Here is an 18,033-nt window from a genome sequence, read left to right as displayed (position 1 = left end):
CATGCCCTTTTTCAGTAAAGCTCATCATTATGTGCAACTCCTAATGGATGAAGCAATCTAGTCTACCAGAGCTGTGGGATTCACTGCAACCTTGGGCTTCCCACAAGTGTAGGGTACCATGGACTGTGCACATGTGGCCTTGAGAGCTCCCTGGCAGCAGCCTGAGAGATTCATTAATAGAGAAGGATTTCACCCTCAACGTCCTGCTTATTTCTGATCACAGAAAGCAGATCCAGCATGTTTGTGCTAGGTACCCAGTGACTTCACTGTCAGTATCAAATTATCACAAAAGGTCATCAATCTCACAATGAACAAGGAAGCAGCATAAACCACCTTAATCCCTAATGATGGGGTAATTCTTGGAATGCACAATAGCCTAGGGAACATGTGGTTGCTGTGAAATGTGCTTAGCACTCCACACCACCTTAAATAACTACACACAATGCAGTCCTTTCAAGCATGGCATCAACAAGTCAGTGGGCATGGCAGCCTTTAAGCGGCCGAAATGCCATCGTGCAGATGGATGAACTCATGCCAGTATTGCAGCAACTTAACAAGGCAGTGCTAACAAAAACATTAGTCAATGGTTAGCGCTTGACCGTCTCTAGAGGGAGCAACATCCGGACAGCAGCATCTCTCCAAACACCAGCTGTCATGTATGAATAATGCAGAGCCCTCATCTTACTACTGAACCCCAATATGCCTTCAGACATCAGGAGGCAATGAACTGTTGCTCTACAGCATGCGCCCAAAGCTGCGAGTTATGTTCGCATTGTCTTCACAGAGTGGCTCAGCAGGACCATCATTTGATAATTTGCAAACAGCCATGACCCTGCTTTCGTCAGAAGCCTGTGAAGCCTATGCCCTGCACTGCCTTGGCAATTCGGAGAGACCTGGCCCAGTCAGTATTGACACAGCAGTCTATGACAACTTCTTCCCTTCATAGATCTTGCTGAGCACTTGGGTGTGCTGAAGCATTGCTTTCATAGCATTATAGTCCTTGACATTGCCCATCCCACAAAGGCCAGTCCTTTCTATCTACCCTGAGTCAACGGGTGTACAGACATGGAATGAATTCAATATTGATTTGCGTACTGTGCCTTTACAGAAGAATTCTGTAAAGCACCACTACATAGCCACTCAGGAACAAAGAAAGATCCTCACAGGTGAGTAGACTGCTTTATCAGGATGATCACACGCCTCTGACATCTCACACTCATTCTCATCTAGCAGACATTTCAAATGTCACTGAGTAGAGCCAACTTCAATCATTCAGCAGCATGCATGGGGAGAGTAGGAGCTAAGAAAGGGATAACATTCAGCTTTAAATGTGGAAATGGGAGGCATGAAAGGCTATAGTGCTCAACGATGAATACTACTCCTAAAAACTGTCAGAAAATAAACACCATTGTAAAGTACACTTGGGAGAAAAGATACTTTGGACGCTACAAATACTTATTACATCTACAAACTACAGTCTTCAGTGCGACAGCATCAGGATAATCACTAACCTTGATGACCTATTCTCAGGCCAAATAATGCCTGTCTGAGATCCAGGGGTCATGTGTATTGTCCAGCCATCATTTTCACATATGAAGTGCCTTTGTTCATGTCGCAGATGTAAAAATAAAGACTAATCACTATGATGAGACTGAGTGAGAGTTAATGGAACTGAGGGTGCAGATGGGAGCTATTTGGGGGGCTTCATTTTGGACCCTTGAATGAACACAGGACCTTGCATTGTGTTACATTGTAGCCATTCAATACCTGAGACTTGAAGAGGGATAAATATGAATTATATTTACAATATTGTAAATTATATACAGTGAATGGACACCCATACCTCCATTGTGCATTCAAAACTTAAGTTTCCTAACCCTACTGCTGCATCTAGGTATAGCCCTGACATCAACAGCAGAGATCGATGCAGCCTGCTGATTGCTATGCCCTATTGTCTGAGATGACTTTGGCGGGCATCCTCTGGTGGCCTCAGCCCTGGGTGGCCCAGGCCTGCTAAGGGTCTCCTGCTTTGGGGCACTATGCACCTTCCTCGGTCTGACCTGCTGGAGTTGATGGGGTCACAGGCAGAGGGGATTTGGAACTTCAGGACATCCTTGGATGTCCCTGGGGTGTTTAACTGGCACTCCTCCCATGGGTGCCCCAGGACCCTCCCTGACACCTGGAGGGAGATTGAGGTGCCTGGTCCCCCTCTCGCCTAGCCAGTGCTAGAACGCATCCATGGCTGCAGCGATGGTGTGCAGGACTGAGCACAAACTGGCAGAAACTGCTAGACCTGGGTCTCCAAGGCGACTGCCACCCTTCCCATGGAAACGTCACTGCGCTCACATACTGGAGCAATGACATCAGACAGAGCATGTGGATGGACTCATCCATCCTTCGTTCTAGTCTTATGACAGCCTCTGACAACCTGCCTGTCCCTGCATCCCCAACATCTCTCTCAGGGCTGATTCCAGAGGCTTGTCATCGGACATAGCAGGGGCCTTGACTCCAGCAGTTCTCAGTGTCAGAGACATCGGCTGCCACTGCCTCCACCTGCTCACCAGCAAACTCTGCCACCTGCTCTTTATGGGAGAAGAGTGTCCTCAGCTTTGGGGTCCCCCTCCAGTCTTGAATCTGCCCCTTCTGTTGTGAGTGATCTTGCCCTGCATGAAGACAGATTGACAATGAGCACCATGGATGAAAAAGCAGTTCAGAAACATGCATGCCTGTTGTGTGTGTTGAGCCCTTACCAGTAAGGGATTAAGACCCACTTTGTGTAAGAGCATACATGAGATGGTGAACTTAAAGCGGCTAGATGACATTCATTGCTGATGTCCCATCTGCTGGTAGTGTGTGACATCTCTGTGACTCTAACCCTTAGACTGCCTGATGCCCTTGTGAGAGTGAGAGTTTGGAGTAGAAGCTTCACTTATCCTGGTGGAGCACATCAGATCATTCATTCATTTTCTGCATTGCAGAGCAGTCGTTTTTTTGTTGGCCAGGAGTGATGACCTCCCTGGCGACCTCCTTCCAGGCTAACTTGGTCAGGTGGGAGGACTTCCAGCTTCCATCCCACGGAAGGAGAACCTTCTGCCTTTCCTGGACGGCCTGGAGGATAATCCCCAGGGAGGCCTAAGTGAACTGTGGAGCCAAGAGTTTTGTTCTTTTGGGCACCATTGAGAACCAGAACGAAACAACACACTTGGCTTGCAGTGAGTGAATGTGTGTGCATTTAAATAGGCTCCAGGACCTTTGACCCCCATGAGGTGACAGCGGGGCAGACAAATCCCTGCCTGCCCTGCTATGAGATTTGACGAGCTCATCGATGCATAGTTAATGATCTGAAAAGTGAAAAATTACATTGACTAATCTGACCTGCCAGCCAGTGGGAATTGCACCGACTTTCCCGCCCTCCACCGTACTTCGTCTCCAGAATGGAAAATTCTGCCCATAGAGATTAAAAAGAAACATATGACGACACCCAGCTCTACCATTTTTGCTAAATTATCAGACTGCAGGATGAGCAGTAATTTCCTTCAATTGAATTTTGGGGAGACTGAAGCTATTGTTTTTGGTCCCCACTCCAAACTCCATTCTCTAACTACCAGCTCCATCCCTTGCCCTGTTAGTAGTCTGAGATTAAACCAGTCTGTTCCCAACCTTGGTGTCACATTTGACCCTGAGATGAGCTTCTGTCTTCATATTCATGCTATCTCTAAGACCACCTATTTCCAACTATGTAACATCAACTTTGCCCCTGTCTCATCTCATCTGCTGCTGAAACCCTCAACCGTGCTTTTGTTACCTCTGGACTCGCTAAGTCCAACGCACTCCTGGCAAAAAGACTGCAGTCCCCAGGTTTAATGACGCAGCACTAGAATACCATTTGGATGCCATGGAGGCCTGCCATGATGTCCTCTACTCCAGCTCTGGTTGCAGGACAGGCAGTAGCATCACCAATCCAGCATGGCAGGTGGCGGCAGCGGTGGTCAGTGCCAATGCCCTGCAAAAGAGGACAGCCACACAGTGCCACTAGAGGATGAATGGTCTCATCCGTTCCACCAAGGTAACTCCCCCTTCTCATCACTCTCAACTGTCACATTCACAAACACCTCACACATCCACAGGGATCTCGCACCTCAAGGATCAACACTGCTCTCACACACACCCTCACAACTCCATCAGGCTCATATCCTCTGGAGTTCACATCCTCATTCCTGTCCATGGCACTGCTCACCACACAAACATTACATGCAGTGCCACGTGTCATGCTCACACTCTGTCCATCTGTTCCCATGCAGGGAAAGCTTGCTTACATCTGCAGGGAGAGGTCCCAGACTGGGGATGGAGTGGCACACATTACGCCCCTCACTTGCTTTGAGGAACATGCCATCATGCTGACTGGTGAGTATGTGGACCCTGCCTGAGGTCGGTGGCGAACACCCACCTGAGAATCCTGCATCACGTCATCCCTCCTTCAACACAACTGTGAGTGCTCTCTCTCCTGCTTTTGACTCTGCTGCCATGCACTAATGATCTCTACATTGGTTCACAGGGATCTCTGCAGAGCGAGGGAAACCATCAGCCAGCCAGTCCCTCAGTTCCATCCATGTCCTCGTCTGCAGCCACGAGGACACCTTCTCCACTGAAGAGGTGGAAATAAGCAGCCAGGAAGACCCATCACGGTGTTTACCCACACCCTCCACCAGTGCAGGCAGACACACCTTGGTGGGACCTAGATCTAGAGCAGGATCGGGTTCACAACCTGGTAGTCACCGCATGGACATATGTCCGGAGCAAGAGGATGCAGGTTCAGCTGAGCTCCCCAGCACTCATAGGACCTCTAGGGAAGAGGCACCTGTGAGGACTGAGTCAGATGATGAATCACTTGATTTTGCCTTCCTACTCATCATGGAGAGTCAACAGCATGCGAGGGAATGTCACGTAGAACTGTTGAAAGTGTGGCATGTGAGTCGGAGTGCGTCTGCCTGCTCTCTGATGCAGTGGTGCCCACATGTGCACATCTGGAGGTCTGCATGGAGAGGATGGCGGACGTCATGGAAACCCTGATCCAACAGAATGCAGAGATGCGCACAGACCTGTACTCCATTGTGGTAGCCAAGGGTGAGTTCCTGCATTGGCAGCGCAAGAGAGAAACAGGGCACTTCAATGTCCCTTCAAGTTCTCCTTCCCCCCAAGGACTCAGGCCGGGGCACTCGGGCACCCAAGGGGAGGAGGAGCAAGACTGGACACCCCGAGTCATCCACTGAGGAATATCAGAGGCTGTTCTGTCTCCTTGTCTGTGACCCCCTCAACCTCGTCCTCTGTCATCACAGAGGGAGCAGCCGGCCTATGAGTGATTCTGGAGGAATAAGTGAGAGTGGCAGGGCCTTTCGGAGCCTCGTGCAAGCACTTTATCACGCACACAGATCATCCATGTATCAAACTCACCTCAATGTCCTGAGCATTTTGAATGCTGCCTGCTGGGGCTCGCTTTCAGTTGTCCATCTGAGCTGACCTGCATCTCCGCTCAACCAGTGATTATACCCCCTTGCAGAACCTGTCATCCACCACGACTGTCGTTTCACTTTTGACTTGGACAGCATGGTCTGAATTCATTTTCTCATCAGCTCCCCAGTCACCCATTTCCTTTCCCCCATCACAGTTGACCCCCCCCACCGACATCACATTCCACCTTCCCTCCGTGACCTACCAGCCACAACCCTTTTCCTTCGGGATATCCAGGTGAATGTGCACATTCCCTTCCTTCCCAAAAATCCCACTCCCATCCACATTCACCTCCCTGATTTCCTTCTTCCTACCCTCAGGGTCAGTGTCTGCCTCCGGGTCCCCATCAACCACCCTCGCTGTCCCTTCTATCGCTACCATCGAACCCTCACCCTCTTACCCTACTGCCCCCCTCTTCCCTCTGTCATTCACGCCCTTCCTCCATATCACGCCCAGCTTCAGTTCACTCCCCAGGAGGCAGACATGGACGTATCCAACCCCTACTGTGCAAGTTCACCTGCACATCTCCCCCCGGCTCTGCGCCCCTCTCCCACCGGATCCCCCCCTCCGCCCCCGGGACACCTTTGCCATATTGTCTGCTCAAGCCAAGGAAGACGCCAACAGGTAGGGAAAATCCCAGCCATTGCGTATCACACCTGTGCATGAATCCATGGAGAAACTTCTGTTACTGCGCCACATTGGCAGCTCAGAGTGTCATCTCTGCAGTCTTAATTTTTTGGGTTAAACATTGTTGAGGTACAAAATGAGTACTTTGCATCTCTCTTCACTGAAGAACAATTTACAAGAAGTCATTAATAAACTTGCTGAATGGGTATATAGTTTGAATTCCAACATAGCTAATTGTGAGGTATTAACATTTTGACAAAATATAAAGATGGTATGAATTATTTGGAAAATAAGAATCTAAATGGCATAGAGGAGTAAAGGAATCTGGGAGTAAAAATACACAAACCACTAAATGTAGCATTCCAGGAATGAAAGGCTTAACATATGAGGAATGTTTGAGGACTCTGGGCCCATACTCAATGGAGTTTAGAAGAATGAGGGGGGATCTGATTGAAACTTACAGAATACTGAAAGGCCTGGATAGAGCGGACGTGGGGAAGATGTTTCCATTAGTAGGAGAGACTAGGACCTGGGGGCACAGCCTCAGAGTAAAGGGAAGACCTTTTAGAACAGAGATGAGGAGAAACTTCTTTAGCCAGAGCGTGATGAATCTATGGAATTCGTTGCCACAGAAGGCTGTGGAGTCCAGGTCATTGAGTGTATTTAAAACCGAGATAGATAGGTTTTTGATTGGGAAAGGGATCAAAGGTTACGGGGAGAAGGTGGGAGAATGGGGTTGAGAAACTTATCAGCCATGACTGAATGGCGGAGCAGACTTGATGGGCCGAATGGCCTAATTTCTGCTCCTATGTCTTATGGCTATAAAAATGCAAAGCAAGCACCAGGATTTATTTTTAGATGGATGGAGTTGAGAAGTGGAGAAGTAATGCTAAGCTCCTGTTGAACCTTGGTTTGACCACACTTGGAATGCTGTGTACAATTCTGGCTGCCATTTTATAAGAAGAGTATGGCAGCACTGGAAAGCAAGCAAAAAAGATTTACGGGGATAACACCAGAACTGTGAGGCTATACCTCTCAGGAAAGGTGAACGGACTGAGTCTCTTTTTCTCTTGAAAGTGGAGGGTTGAGGAGGGTTACCTAAGGTTTCTTAGGTTTTAAAAATTATGAAAGGTTTTGATAGCATAGACAGTGTGTTTCCACTTGTGGGGAAGAACAAAACTAGTGGCCATCAATAAAAGGTAGTTACCACAAAATCAAATAGGAATTTTAAAAGAAATTTCTTTAACCAAAGAGTTATAATGTGGAACGTGCCACCTTAGGGAGTAGTTGAGGCAAATAGTGTAGATGCATTTAAGGATAAACTAGTTAGGTATATGAGGGAGAAAGGAATAGAGGGTTATGGTAGAGTTACATGAGGAACCTTGAGTGGAGTATAAATATTGCATGGACTGGTTGGGTCAAATGGCCTGTTTCTTTACTGTGAAATAAGCAGTATTGTCTTTACATAGAATAAACAGAAAATATAGTAACGACATTGGCTAGGCTAAAATAAATTAAGAGGCAGTAGAGGAGTTACCTGCTCCAGATAGGGTGCATCCTAGGTTGCTGAGGGAGGTGCCATACAATTTTTCAATTCTCCTTAGATACTGAAGTGCCAGAGGATTGCAAATGTTATAACTATTCAAAAAAAAGGGGAGGATAATTTCAGCAATTACTGGTCAGTCAGCTTAACATCAGTAGTGGTGAAATTAATCCGGGACATAATTAACACTTGAAATAACATGAGTTAATGAAAGCTAGCATGGATTTGTTAAAGGCAAATTGTCTTTGATTAGTTTGATAAAGTTATTTGCTGAAGTAATGGAGATGGTGGAAGAAGGTAATAGGTTTGAGGTTGTGTATGTGGACTTTCAAATGGCAATTGATGGACTTGTTAGCAAAATTGAAACCCATGTGATTAAAGGAGCAGTTGTTGTATGGATACAAAATGGTGAGCGAAGTCCTAGGAAGAAAAAGCAGGGAGTAGTGGAGAACAATTATTTTTCAAAGTGGAGAAAATTGTAGTGATCCCCCTCAGGGGTCATGGTGGGATCACTACTCTTTTTGATACATATTAATGACCTGGACTTGGGTATAATTTCAAAATTTGCAGATAACACAAAACTCTGAAACATAGTAAACAGTGAAGAGGATAATAGCATATGTCGGGGAAACTTAGATTGGTGAAATGAGAAGACACATGGCAAGATTAAATTTAACACAGACAAGTGTGAAGTGATTATTTTTGATAGGAAGAATGAGATCATAAGAAATAGGAGCAGGATTAGGCCATTTGGTCCCCATTCAGTAAGATCATGACTGACCTTGATTGTGGCTTTAACTCCAATATCCCGCCTGTCTCCCATAACCCTTGACTCCCTTGTAGATCAAAAATCTGTCTAACTCAGCCTTGAGTTATAGTCAATAACCCAGCCTCTACTGCTCTCTGGGGAAGAGAATTCCAAAGATTGCCAATTCTCTGAGAGGAAATTCCTCTCCATCTCAGTCTTAAATTGGAGACTCCTTATTCTTAAACTGTGCCCCCAGTTCTAGATTCCCCCACGAGGGGAAACATCCTCTCAGCATCCATTCTGTCAAGTCCACTCAGATTCTTAGATGTTTCAGTAAGATTACCTATTGTTCTTCTAAACTCCAATGCATACAAAGAAAAGTACAGCACAGGAACAGGCCCTTTGGCCCTCCAAGCCTGCGCCAATCATGTTGCCTATCAAACTAAAACATTTTGCATTTCCAGGGTCCGTATCCCTCTTTCCCATCCTATTCGTGTATTTGTCAAGCTGCCTCTTAAACACCACTATCATACCTACTTCCACAACCTTCTCTGACAGCGAATTCCAGACACTCTCTACCCTCTGTGTAAAAAAACTTGCCCTGCACATCTCCTCTAAAGTTTTCTCCTCTCACTTTAAATCTATGTCTCCTAGTAATTGACTAGGGAATTGACTGGGAAAAAGCTTCTGACTATCTACTCTGTCCATGCCACTCATAATTTTGTAAACTTCTATCAAGTCGCCCCTCAATCTCCGTCGCTCTAGTGAGAACAATCCGAGTTTCTCCAACCTCTCCTCATAGCTAATAACCTCCAGACCAGGCAGCATCATGGTAAACCTCCTCTGCACCCTCTCCAATGCCTCCATATCTTTCTGGTAATGTGGCGACCAGAATTGCACGCAATATTCCAAGTGTGGCCTAACCAAGGCTCTATACAGCTGCAGCATGACTTCCCAACTTTTATACTCAATACCCCTGCCAATGAAGGCAAGCATGCCATATGCCTTCCTGACTACCTCATCCACCTGCGTTGCTACTTTCAGTGACCTGTGGACCCGTACACCCAGATCCCTCCGCCCGTCGATGCACTTAAGGGTTCTGCCATTTACTGTATAATTCCTACCTGTATTAGACCTTCCAAAATACATTACCTCGCATTTGTCCGGATTAAACTCCATCTGCCATTTCTCCGCCCAAGTCTCCAACCGATCTATATCCCGTTGTATCCTTTGACAATCCTCTTCACTGTCTGCAACTCCTCCAACCTTAGTGTCGTCTGCAAACTTACTAATTAGCCCAGTTACATTTTCCTCCAAATCATTTGCGTATACTACAAACAGCAAAGGGCCCAGCACTGATCCCTGCAGAACTCCACTAGTCACAGCTCTCCATTCAGAAAAGCACCGTTCCACTGCTACCCTCTGTCTTCTATGACCAAGCCAATTCTGTATCCATCTTGCCAGCTCACCTCTGATCCCGTGCAACTTTACCTCCTGTACCAGTCTGTCATGAGGGACCTTGTCAAAGGCCTTACTGAAATCCATGTAGATAACATCCACTGCCCTTCCATCGTCGATCATCTTTGTCACTTCCTCGAAAAACTCGATCAAATTAGTGAGACACGACCTCCCCTTCACAAATCCATGCTGCTTTTCACTAATAAGCCCATTTGCTTTCAAATGGTAGTAAGTGCTGTCACGAAGTATCTTCTCCAATAATTTCCCTACCACTGAGGTAAGGCTCACCGGCCTGTGATTTCCTGGATTATCCCTGCTACCCTTCTTAAACAATGGAACAACATTGGCCATTCTCCAGTCCTCTGGGACCTTACCCGTAGCCAGTGAGGATACAAATATTTCTGTCAAGGCCCCAGCAATCTCCTCCCTTGCCTCCCTCAGTACTCTGGGGTAGATCCCATCTGGCCCTGGGGACTTATCCACCTTAATATTCTTCAAGACGCCTAACACCTCTTTTTTGATCTCAACATGATCCAGGCTATCTACACATTCTTCCCTAGACAAATCGACCGGTAAGTCCTTCTCTTTGGTGAATACTGATGAGAAGTACTCATTTAGAATCTCTTCCATTTCTTCTGGCTCCACACACAGATTCCCACCTCTGTCCCTGCGTGGGCCTACCCTTTCCCTGGCTACCCTCTTGCTTTTTACATATGTATAAAAGGCCTTGGAATTTTCCTTAATCCTGGTTGCCAATGACTTTTCATGACCCCTTTTAGCCCTCCTGACCCCTTGCTTAAGTTTCTTCCTACTTTCTTTATATTCTCCACGGGCTTCATCTGTTCCCAGCCTTCTAGCCCTTACGAATGCTTCCCTTTTCTTTTTGACTGATCTCACAATATCTTTCGTTATCCAAGGTTCCTGAAACTTGCCATGCTTATCCCTCATCCTAGCAGGAACATGCCGGTCCTGAATTCTTATCAGCTGACGTTTGAAAGCCCCCCGCATGTCACTTGTAGATTTGCCCTCAAACATCCACCTCCAGTCTAGATTCCTCAGTTCCTGCCTAATATTGTTATAATTAGTCTTCCTCCAATTAAGCGCCTTAACTCAAGGACTCCTGTTATCCTTATCCACCAGTACCTTGAAACTTACTGAATAATGGTCACTTTTCCCGAAATGCTCCCCTACTGAAACTTCGACCACCTGGCCGGGTTCATTCCCTAATACCAGGTCCAGTGTTGCCCCTTCCCTGGTTGGACTATCCACATATTGTCTCAGGAAGCCCTCCTGGATGCACCTTACAAATTCTGCATCATCCAAACCTCAAGCACTAAATGATTCCCAGTCAATATAGGGAAAGTTAAAATCACCCACCACAACAAACCTATTGCTTTTACATCTTTCCAAAATCTGCCTAATAACTGTTCCTCAATCTCCTGCTGGCATTTGGGAGGCCTATCGTAAACCCCCAACATTGTGACTGCACCCTTCCTATTCCGGAGCTCTACCCATATTGCCTCAGTGCATGAGCCCTCCGAGGTGTCCTCCTGTTGTACAGCTATGATATTCTCCTTAACCAGCAGTGTAACTCCCCCACCTCTTCTACATCCCTCTCTATCCTGCCTGAAACATCTAAATCCTGGTTTATCTCCCAATACTGCCCATCCTTCAGCCAAGTCTTTGTAATAGCAATAACATCATAGTCCCAAGTACTGATCCAAGCTCTAAGCTCATCTGCCTTGCATTTCAGACCCCAAGTCCCACTGTGTTCAGTAATTTCTCCCTGCCTGCTCTTCCTCTTAGTCCTACTGCCAATATTCACTAGTTCCCAGTCATTTATTTCACCTGCTGACCTATTGCTCTGGTTCCCAGCCCCCTGCCATACTAATTTAAACCCTCCCGAGTGACACTAGCAAACCTCGCAGCCAGGATATTGGTGCCCCTCCAGTTTAGATGCAACCCGTCCTTCTTGTACAGGTCCCACCTGCCCCGGAAGAGATCCCAATGATCCGGATATCGGAAACCCTCCCTCCTACACCATCTGTTCAGCCATGTGTTCAGCTGTACTATCTTCCTATTTCTAGCCTCACTGGCATGTGGCACAGGGAGTAATCCTGAGATTACAACCCTAGAGGTCCTGTTTTTTAACTTTCTGCCTAACTCCCTGAACTCCCACTGCAGAACCTCGTCACTCTTCCTGCCTATGTCGTTAATACCAATGTGTACCACGACCTCTGGCTGTTATCCCTCCCCTTTTAGAATGTCCCGTACCTGATCAGAGACATCCTGGACCCTGGCACCAGGGAGGCAACATACCATCCTGGTGTCTCTTTCACGACCACAGAAGCGCCTATCTGAGCCCCTGACTATGGAGTCCCCTATGATGATTGCTCTTCTGTGCTTTGACCCCCCCCGCCCCCTGCTGTACAACAGAGCCAGCCGTGGTGCCACTGCTCTGGCTACTGCTGTTGTTTTCCCCTGATAGGCCATCCACCCCAACAGTATCCAGAACGGTATACCTGTTAGAGAGGGGGACAGCCACAGGGGATTTCTGCACTGACTGCCTGCCCCTTCTAGCGGCATACAGCCCAACCTGCCCAACCTTTCCTCCTAAGATAACCCCATCACCCCAGGAATCAGTCAAGTGAACCTGCTCTGAATTATCTGTAATGTAATTTATGGGCAGAATTTTGCATTTGGTTGGCGGGCAGGCAGCCGAACTCCGCCGCTGAAACGGGGCCTGCTGCCATTTTGAGTGGGCGGGCCAATTAAGGCCTGTCCAGCGGCCTGCCCAACGGGAAGCGCTATGTGCTTCCTGTGCGGGGGGGAGGGATTCCCCAACTGTCAAAGTGTACTCTTTCGCACATGCGCGTGAAAGAGCGCACTGCTCCTGAGACTAAGTGCTGTCTCAGGGAGATTACTGACATTCTTAAAAAAAAAACTTGAAAAATATAAAAATTAACATGTCCCCCTCATGTGACAATGTCACACGAGATGGGACATGTTAATAAGAAGTACATAAACTTTATTAAAGTTTTTAAAAACGGACATGAAACCTCATCCCGCCAGTGGATGAGGTTTCATGTATTATCAGAAGCCCGCTGGGGCTCCTGGCCTGCCTGCCAACCTTAAGGTTGGACGGGCAGGGCATTTAACTACCTTAATTATCCTGTCAATGGCCTTAATTGGCCCATTGACAGGTCCGCAGGTGGACAGCTGATTTCGCTGTCCGCCCGCCTTCCTCAATATTTAAATGGACCGGGATGACGTCCTCCCGACATCGTCCCGCGCCATTTTCCTGTCGGCGAGTGGGCCCCACCCCCAAATCGCCGACGGGAAAATTCAGGTCTATATCTTTTATGTAAGGAGACCAAAACTGTACACCACAGTACTCCAGATGCTGTCACAATAAGGCTTTGTACAGTTGTAGCAACACTTCCCTACTTTTATACTTGATTCCCCTTGCAATAACTGCCAACATTCCATATACCTTCCTAATAACTTGCTGTACCTGCATACTAACTTTTTGTGATTCATGTACCAGGACACCCAGGTCCCTCTGTACCACAGGGTTCTACAGTCTTTCTCCGTTCAAATAACATACTGCTTTTCTATTCTTCCTGTCAAAGCAGGCAAGTAGGCAAGTTCACGTTTTCCCAGATTATACTACGTGCCTTTTTTTTTTCCACTCACTGACCCTATCTACATCCCTTTGCAGACTTTGTGTCCTCCTCACAACTTGCTTTCCTACCTATCTTTGCATTGTCAGCAAATCAGGCTACAGTACAGTTGGTCCCTTCATCCAAGTTATTAATATAGATTGTAAATAGTTGAGACCCCAGCACTGATCCCTGTGGCACACCACTAGTTACAGTTTGCCAACCTGAATATGATCTATTTATCCTGTTTCCTAATGGTTAGCCAATCCTCTATCCATACTAATATATTACCCCCAACACATAGGCTCTTGTCTTGTGTAGTAACCTTTTATGTGTCCTTGGAGAAGAGAAACTTAAGGGAAGATTTGATAGAGATGTTCAAATAATGAAGGGGTTTGATAGAGTAAATGAGGAGAAGCAGAAGGGTTGTTAACTGGAGAACATAGCTTTAAGGTAGTTGGCAAAAGAACCAGAGGTGACCTGAGAGGGGAAAAAAAATATATGCAGAGTTGTTGCGATCTAGAATGCACTGTTTGAAAGGGTGGTGCCAATAGATTCAAAGACAGTTTTCAAAAGAGAATTGGATAAATACTTGAAAGTGGAAAAGAAATTGTAGGGGACTGCAACTAACTAGATACCTCTTTTAAAAGGCTGGCACAGGCATGATGGGCTGAATTGCCTCCTGCTGTGATCTATGTGGAGTATTTAATTATCTCAGTCTACATCTATAGCCTTTATTCTTGTTTCCATTCATTTATTTATCCAGTTTATTTTGGACTTGGCACAGCTGTTCAGAATCTTTGTCCAAATCTTCAATATTGTGTAGGGCAAAAAATTGTCCAGTCTTTATATTCATTGAGTCGGGTTATTTTTGTAACTGTCATCACAATCCAGGTGAAATAGCCTAATCAATACAGTACACCTTCATCCTGTACATGTTTTGTGTTTCCAATATCCAAAAACATTATATTTATTACATTGTCAGCCCTAGTGATATGTGCCCTTATATGCTCTATCCAGGTTCACACTTGACTTGCCCAAAGGCCAGCATTCATCAACATCATAACTATTTTTTTTATAGGAAAAGGAATAAATTTGGAGGATATAACGACAGAAAAATCATCGATTGTTAGATTCAATAAACAATCCCCTGTATCGCTAAGGGAGATAAATCAAGCATTTGATAACCATTTATAAGGAAATAATTGGTCATCAGAGAAAACAATTGTTTGTCTGCATTTTGTCACCTCTTTTAGCTTTCTTGGTCAAGGGGCAAAACGATCATTGCTCATAAATGGATTGCTGAGTATAGAGAAAACATGGTATAATAATTTTAAAAAGGCCTTATTTTCCCTTTAGGATCCTGGGATCAGCCCATGTTAAACAAAGTTGTCAACATTTGAAAATTAAAATTTCACATTGCTAGGATTGAAATGGCATTGGATAGTTCATGTACAGAGATATTTTGGCATGTTAATTTTTTTAAATTTTTACATATAGGAAACTCAAGTTGATGCAGGATCATACCGTACGATGGATGGCTGAAATTAAACAATACATCAATTGCTACCAAGACTTGGCACATCTTATCATAAATTGAGAATTTTAAGAAGAAAGCTATCTTATCTCACTCAGCATCTAATTAGTGCCTTAATATTCAGCCTATTGATTCAGGTTGAATGTATGTAGCAGTATATTTTGTGTTTGCTGCTTTGTAGCCAAAACCTGAAGCTGTGTGAACAATATTGTAGATATCAGAGGTTGCACTAATACTTTTTTGTACAAAAATACTTTTTACTCCCATTTTTGCTGCCTTGCAAGAACCTGTAAAATATCTACAGATTAACATTCCTCTAGATTGCTACTAGATCTCAATGTCCTCTACAATGGAAGCATTAATTGTTTTATTAATCATTTTTTTATATAAGCTTTTCTGTTTGAACTTTATTTGCACCAAGCACAGCATGGGTTGAAGGTCACAATGTGTTAAAGGTTTATATTTTGGAAAGGAAATAATGGAAAATGATTTATTTTCATTGCCCATGTTTTTGGAACTGAAGGCACTTCAATTGTCGTACTCATTTTACATTACACTTTACACATTTTCTATGTATATTCTATGTTGTAATCTTTTTTATAAATTTGTATCCTTAATGACTGGTTTGATGAATTTTCAAAGTTTTAAACAGTTTAAATTGTGCTTTTGTGGAAACAGTTCTTGATGCAGGAGTAAAACTACCTCAAACAGTTAAGTGATGGTCTAGTCTAAACCTTTTGTTGGGGGAAGGGGGGTCCGTTGATACAATATGTGTAAACTCTGGTACCTGCAACTGCACAATTTTGTTGCAAGTCTGCGGCAATAATTTAGTCACAGACCTGAAAGAACTGACTCTTGTAATATCATGGTCCAAGTACACATTATCAGCCTATTTTGCCAAGTGACATTTAACTCAGGGAAAATAAAACTTGTACTTTGTTTTCAGATTACTTAGTCTGGATATAAGTACCCTGTGGTAATATGTTACTATTTGAATGTGATTACCTGGAGAGCAGAATCTGTCTTCAAGGTATCTTTTTTAATGTTTACAGCCATGGGCAGCTCACTTATTCACTGCTCAATCAGCTGTAATTGTATTTTTGAAGTCTTAAGTTGTTGTACAGATTGTCTTGAATGAGGTTTTTTTTTGGTAAAATAAAAAAAAAAGTTGTCATCTTTTCTTTTTCGTTTACTATTCTTTATAACCCTGTATCTTCCCATGTGAAATTAATTTGCTGATTTTTTTTTTCTGGATCCTTTTCTAAGTAGTTTATGCGCCACATATTTGTTTTTGAGTTACTGTCCTCACTTACTTTTATGACTAATGACATAAAAGATAAAACCTTCAAAAAAACCAATCAATATTGTCTACCAAAAGACCATCCATAAGTACCATTGTTTTGGTATATGTTGTAGACCCGAACAGATTACCTCGTTTCTCAATGTCAAGCCAATCCTGTACTTCACCCTTTTCAATTAGGAATCTAGGCATTTGTGGATTAGGCATTAGTTGCACTAGTGGCTTTTTCCCCTCCTCTTGCCTAAGTGCCCCTCCCATCCCAGATGAAAACAAATGGAGCTCTCAAATGTTTTTGTTATTTTAGACAAATCTTATATGGACTTCATAAATAAATCTGCCTGTGCAACCCAACACCCATCTACACCCAATCCTGAAGGTATCAGTGTTTGATTATTATACTCAAGTCTGTTGGTCCACTACCTTTAACAATATGCTTGTCACTTGCTATTTTTTGCACTCGTGTACATTAACCTGCATGTTGCCTATAAGTGCTGTTTTCTGTGCATTTATTTAATTGCTTTATTTGTAAATATCTTTGAATTAGATCACTTTCTACAGAATGTTTTGAGTTCTCATGCAATTTTATGTTCTCAGCAAAATTGGATATCCGACTTGCAACACACTGAGTACTGAATAGACTATGAACAGTAATCCAACAGTTGTTCTTTGGGAGCTTTGCTGGTTCCTGTTGCCCAATTAAACTCCCATTAATACTTAATCACAATATCCTATTATTTAATAATTTACTGGCATAAAGATGACTTCATGCCATCAATTTTTGCTTCCATTAAGAGTTCTTCTAAGGGACCTTAGAAAATACTTTCTTACTCTTAATCATCTTTCCTCTTAAGGATGTTGGAGTCCTTGTTGGGATACAGTTCACATTCTCTCAAATGCTTTACTCGAGCGCATTTAAGCTTTGTTTCTGAGTGTTAAAAGATGATCACAATCAAGGTGAGGGTGGCATAGCTATATGAATCTTTTCCTCAACTGAACACCAAAGTTAATGAAGAGTAATCAATAGTAATTAGATATTTTACACCACCTCCCTAACTCAAGGGTTATTGGAATCAGCTGTAGTAATCATCAAAATCTGGCTCTTCTGGCCTGCATAGCTGCTGTTATATTGGGCAGAATTTTCCCAGATTTGCACTAAATGCAGTAGCGGGCCGGTAAAATGACGTTTTACCCGCCGGCCGCGATGGCAGGTTTTCACATTGTATCGTTCCAAACCCACCTAATTATTTATGCATTCCCGGGAAACATACCGTTTCCATGGCAGGCGGGTTCTCATTCACCCGCTGGACATCACCCTGTCACCGCATAACACCAGGCGCCATGTTTAAAGTTCAGCCGTAAGCACAGAGCCCATTGCTTCCAGCTCACCACTGCTGCACGGAAGACATGGCCAGCAAAGGAAAAAGGACCACAGCCCCCCCACTTCAACGACGGGTCCCTCGATCAACTGCTGGACGCCGTAGAAGCCAGCTGGGATGTCCTGTACACCCGCCCTGGCCGCAGGATGGGTAGCAACGTGACCAATCCAGCTTGGGAGGCAGTGGCAGTGGCAGTGGTTGTCAGTGCCAACGCCCTTCAAAAGAGGACAACCACCCAGTGCCACAAGAGGATGAATGATGATCTCTATTCCGC

General features: G+C 44.7%; 1 protein-coding gene across 2 annotated transcripts in view; it reads left to right on the top strand.

Annotated features, from left to right (window-relative positions):
• lcorl (ligand dependent nuclear receptor corepressor-like) overlaps positions 1–17,757 on the top strand; it is a 144,749-nt gene extending 126,992 nt beyond the window's left edge. For both annotated transcript variants that reach the window (XM_078545494.1, XM_078545423.1), the window contains exon 8: positions 15,047–17,757. In XM_078545494.1, coding sequence (XP_078401620.1) covers positions 15,047–15,091 — 45 coding nt within the window. In that variant the 3' untranslated portion in view covers positions 15,092–17,757. The remainder of the gene's footprint in view (positions 1–15,046) is intronic.
• The last annotated feature ends 276 nt before the right edge of the window (positions 17,758–18,033 follow it).

Source organism: Cetorhinus maximus, chromosome 1 (assembly GCF_964194155.1).
Source record: "Cetorhinus maximus chromosome 1, sCetMax3.hap1.1, whole genome shotgun sequence".
Taxonomy (NCBI): Eukaryota; Metazoa; Chordata; class Chondrichthyes; order Lamniformes; family Cetorhinidae; genus Cetorhinus; species Cetorhinus maximus.
This window is presented reverse-complemented; position numbering and strand designations above follow the sequence as displayed.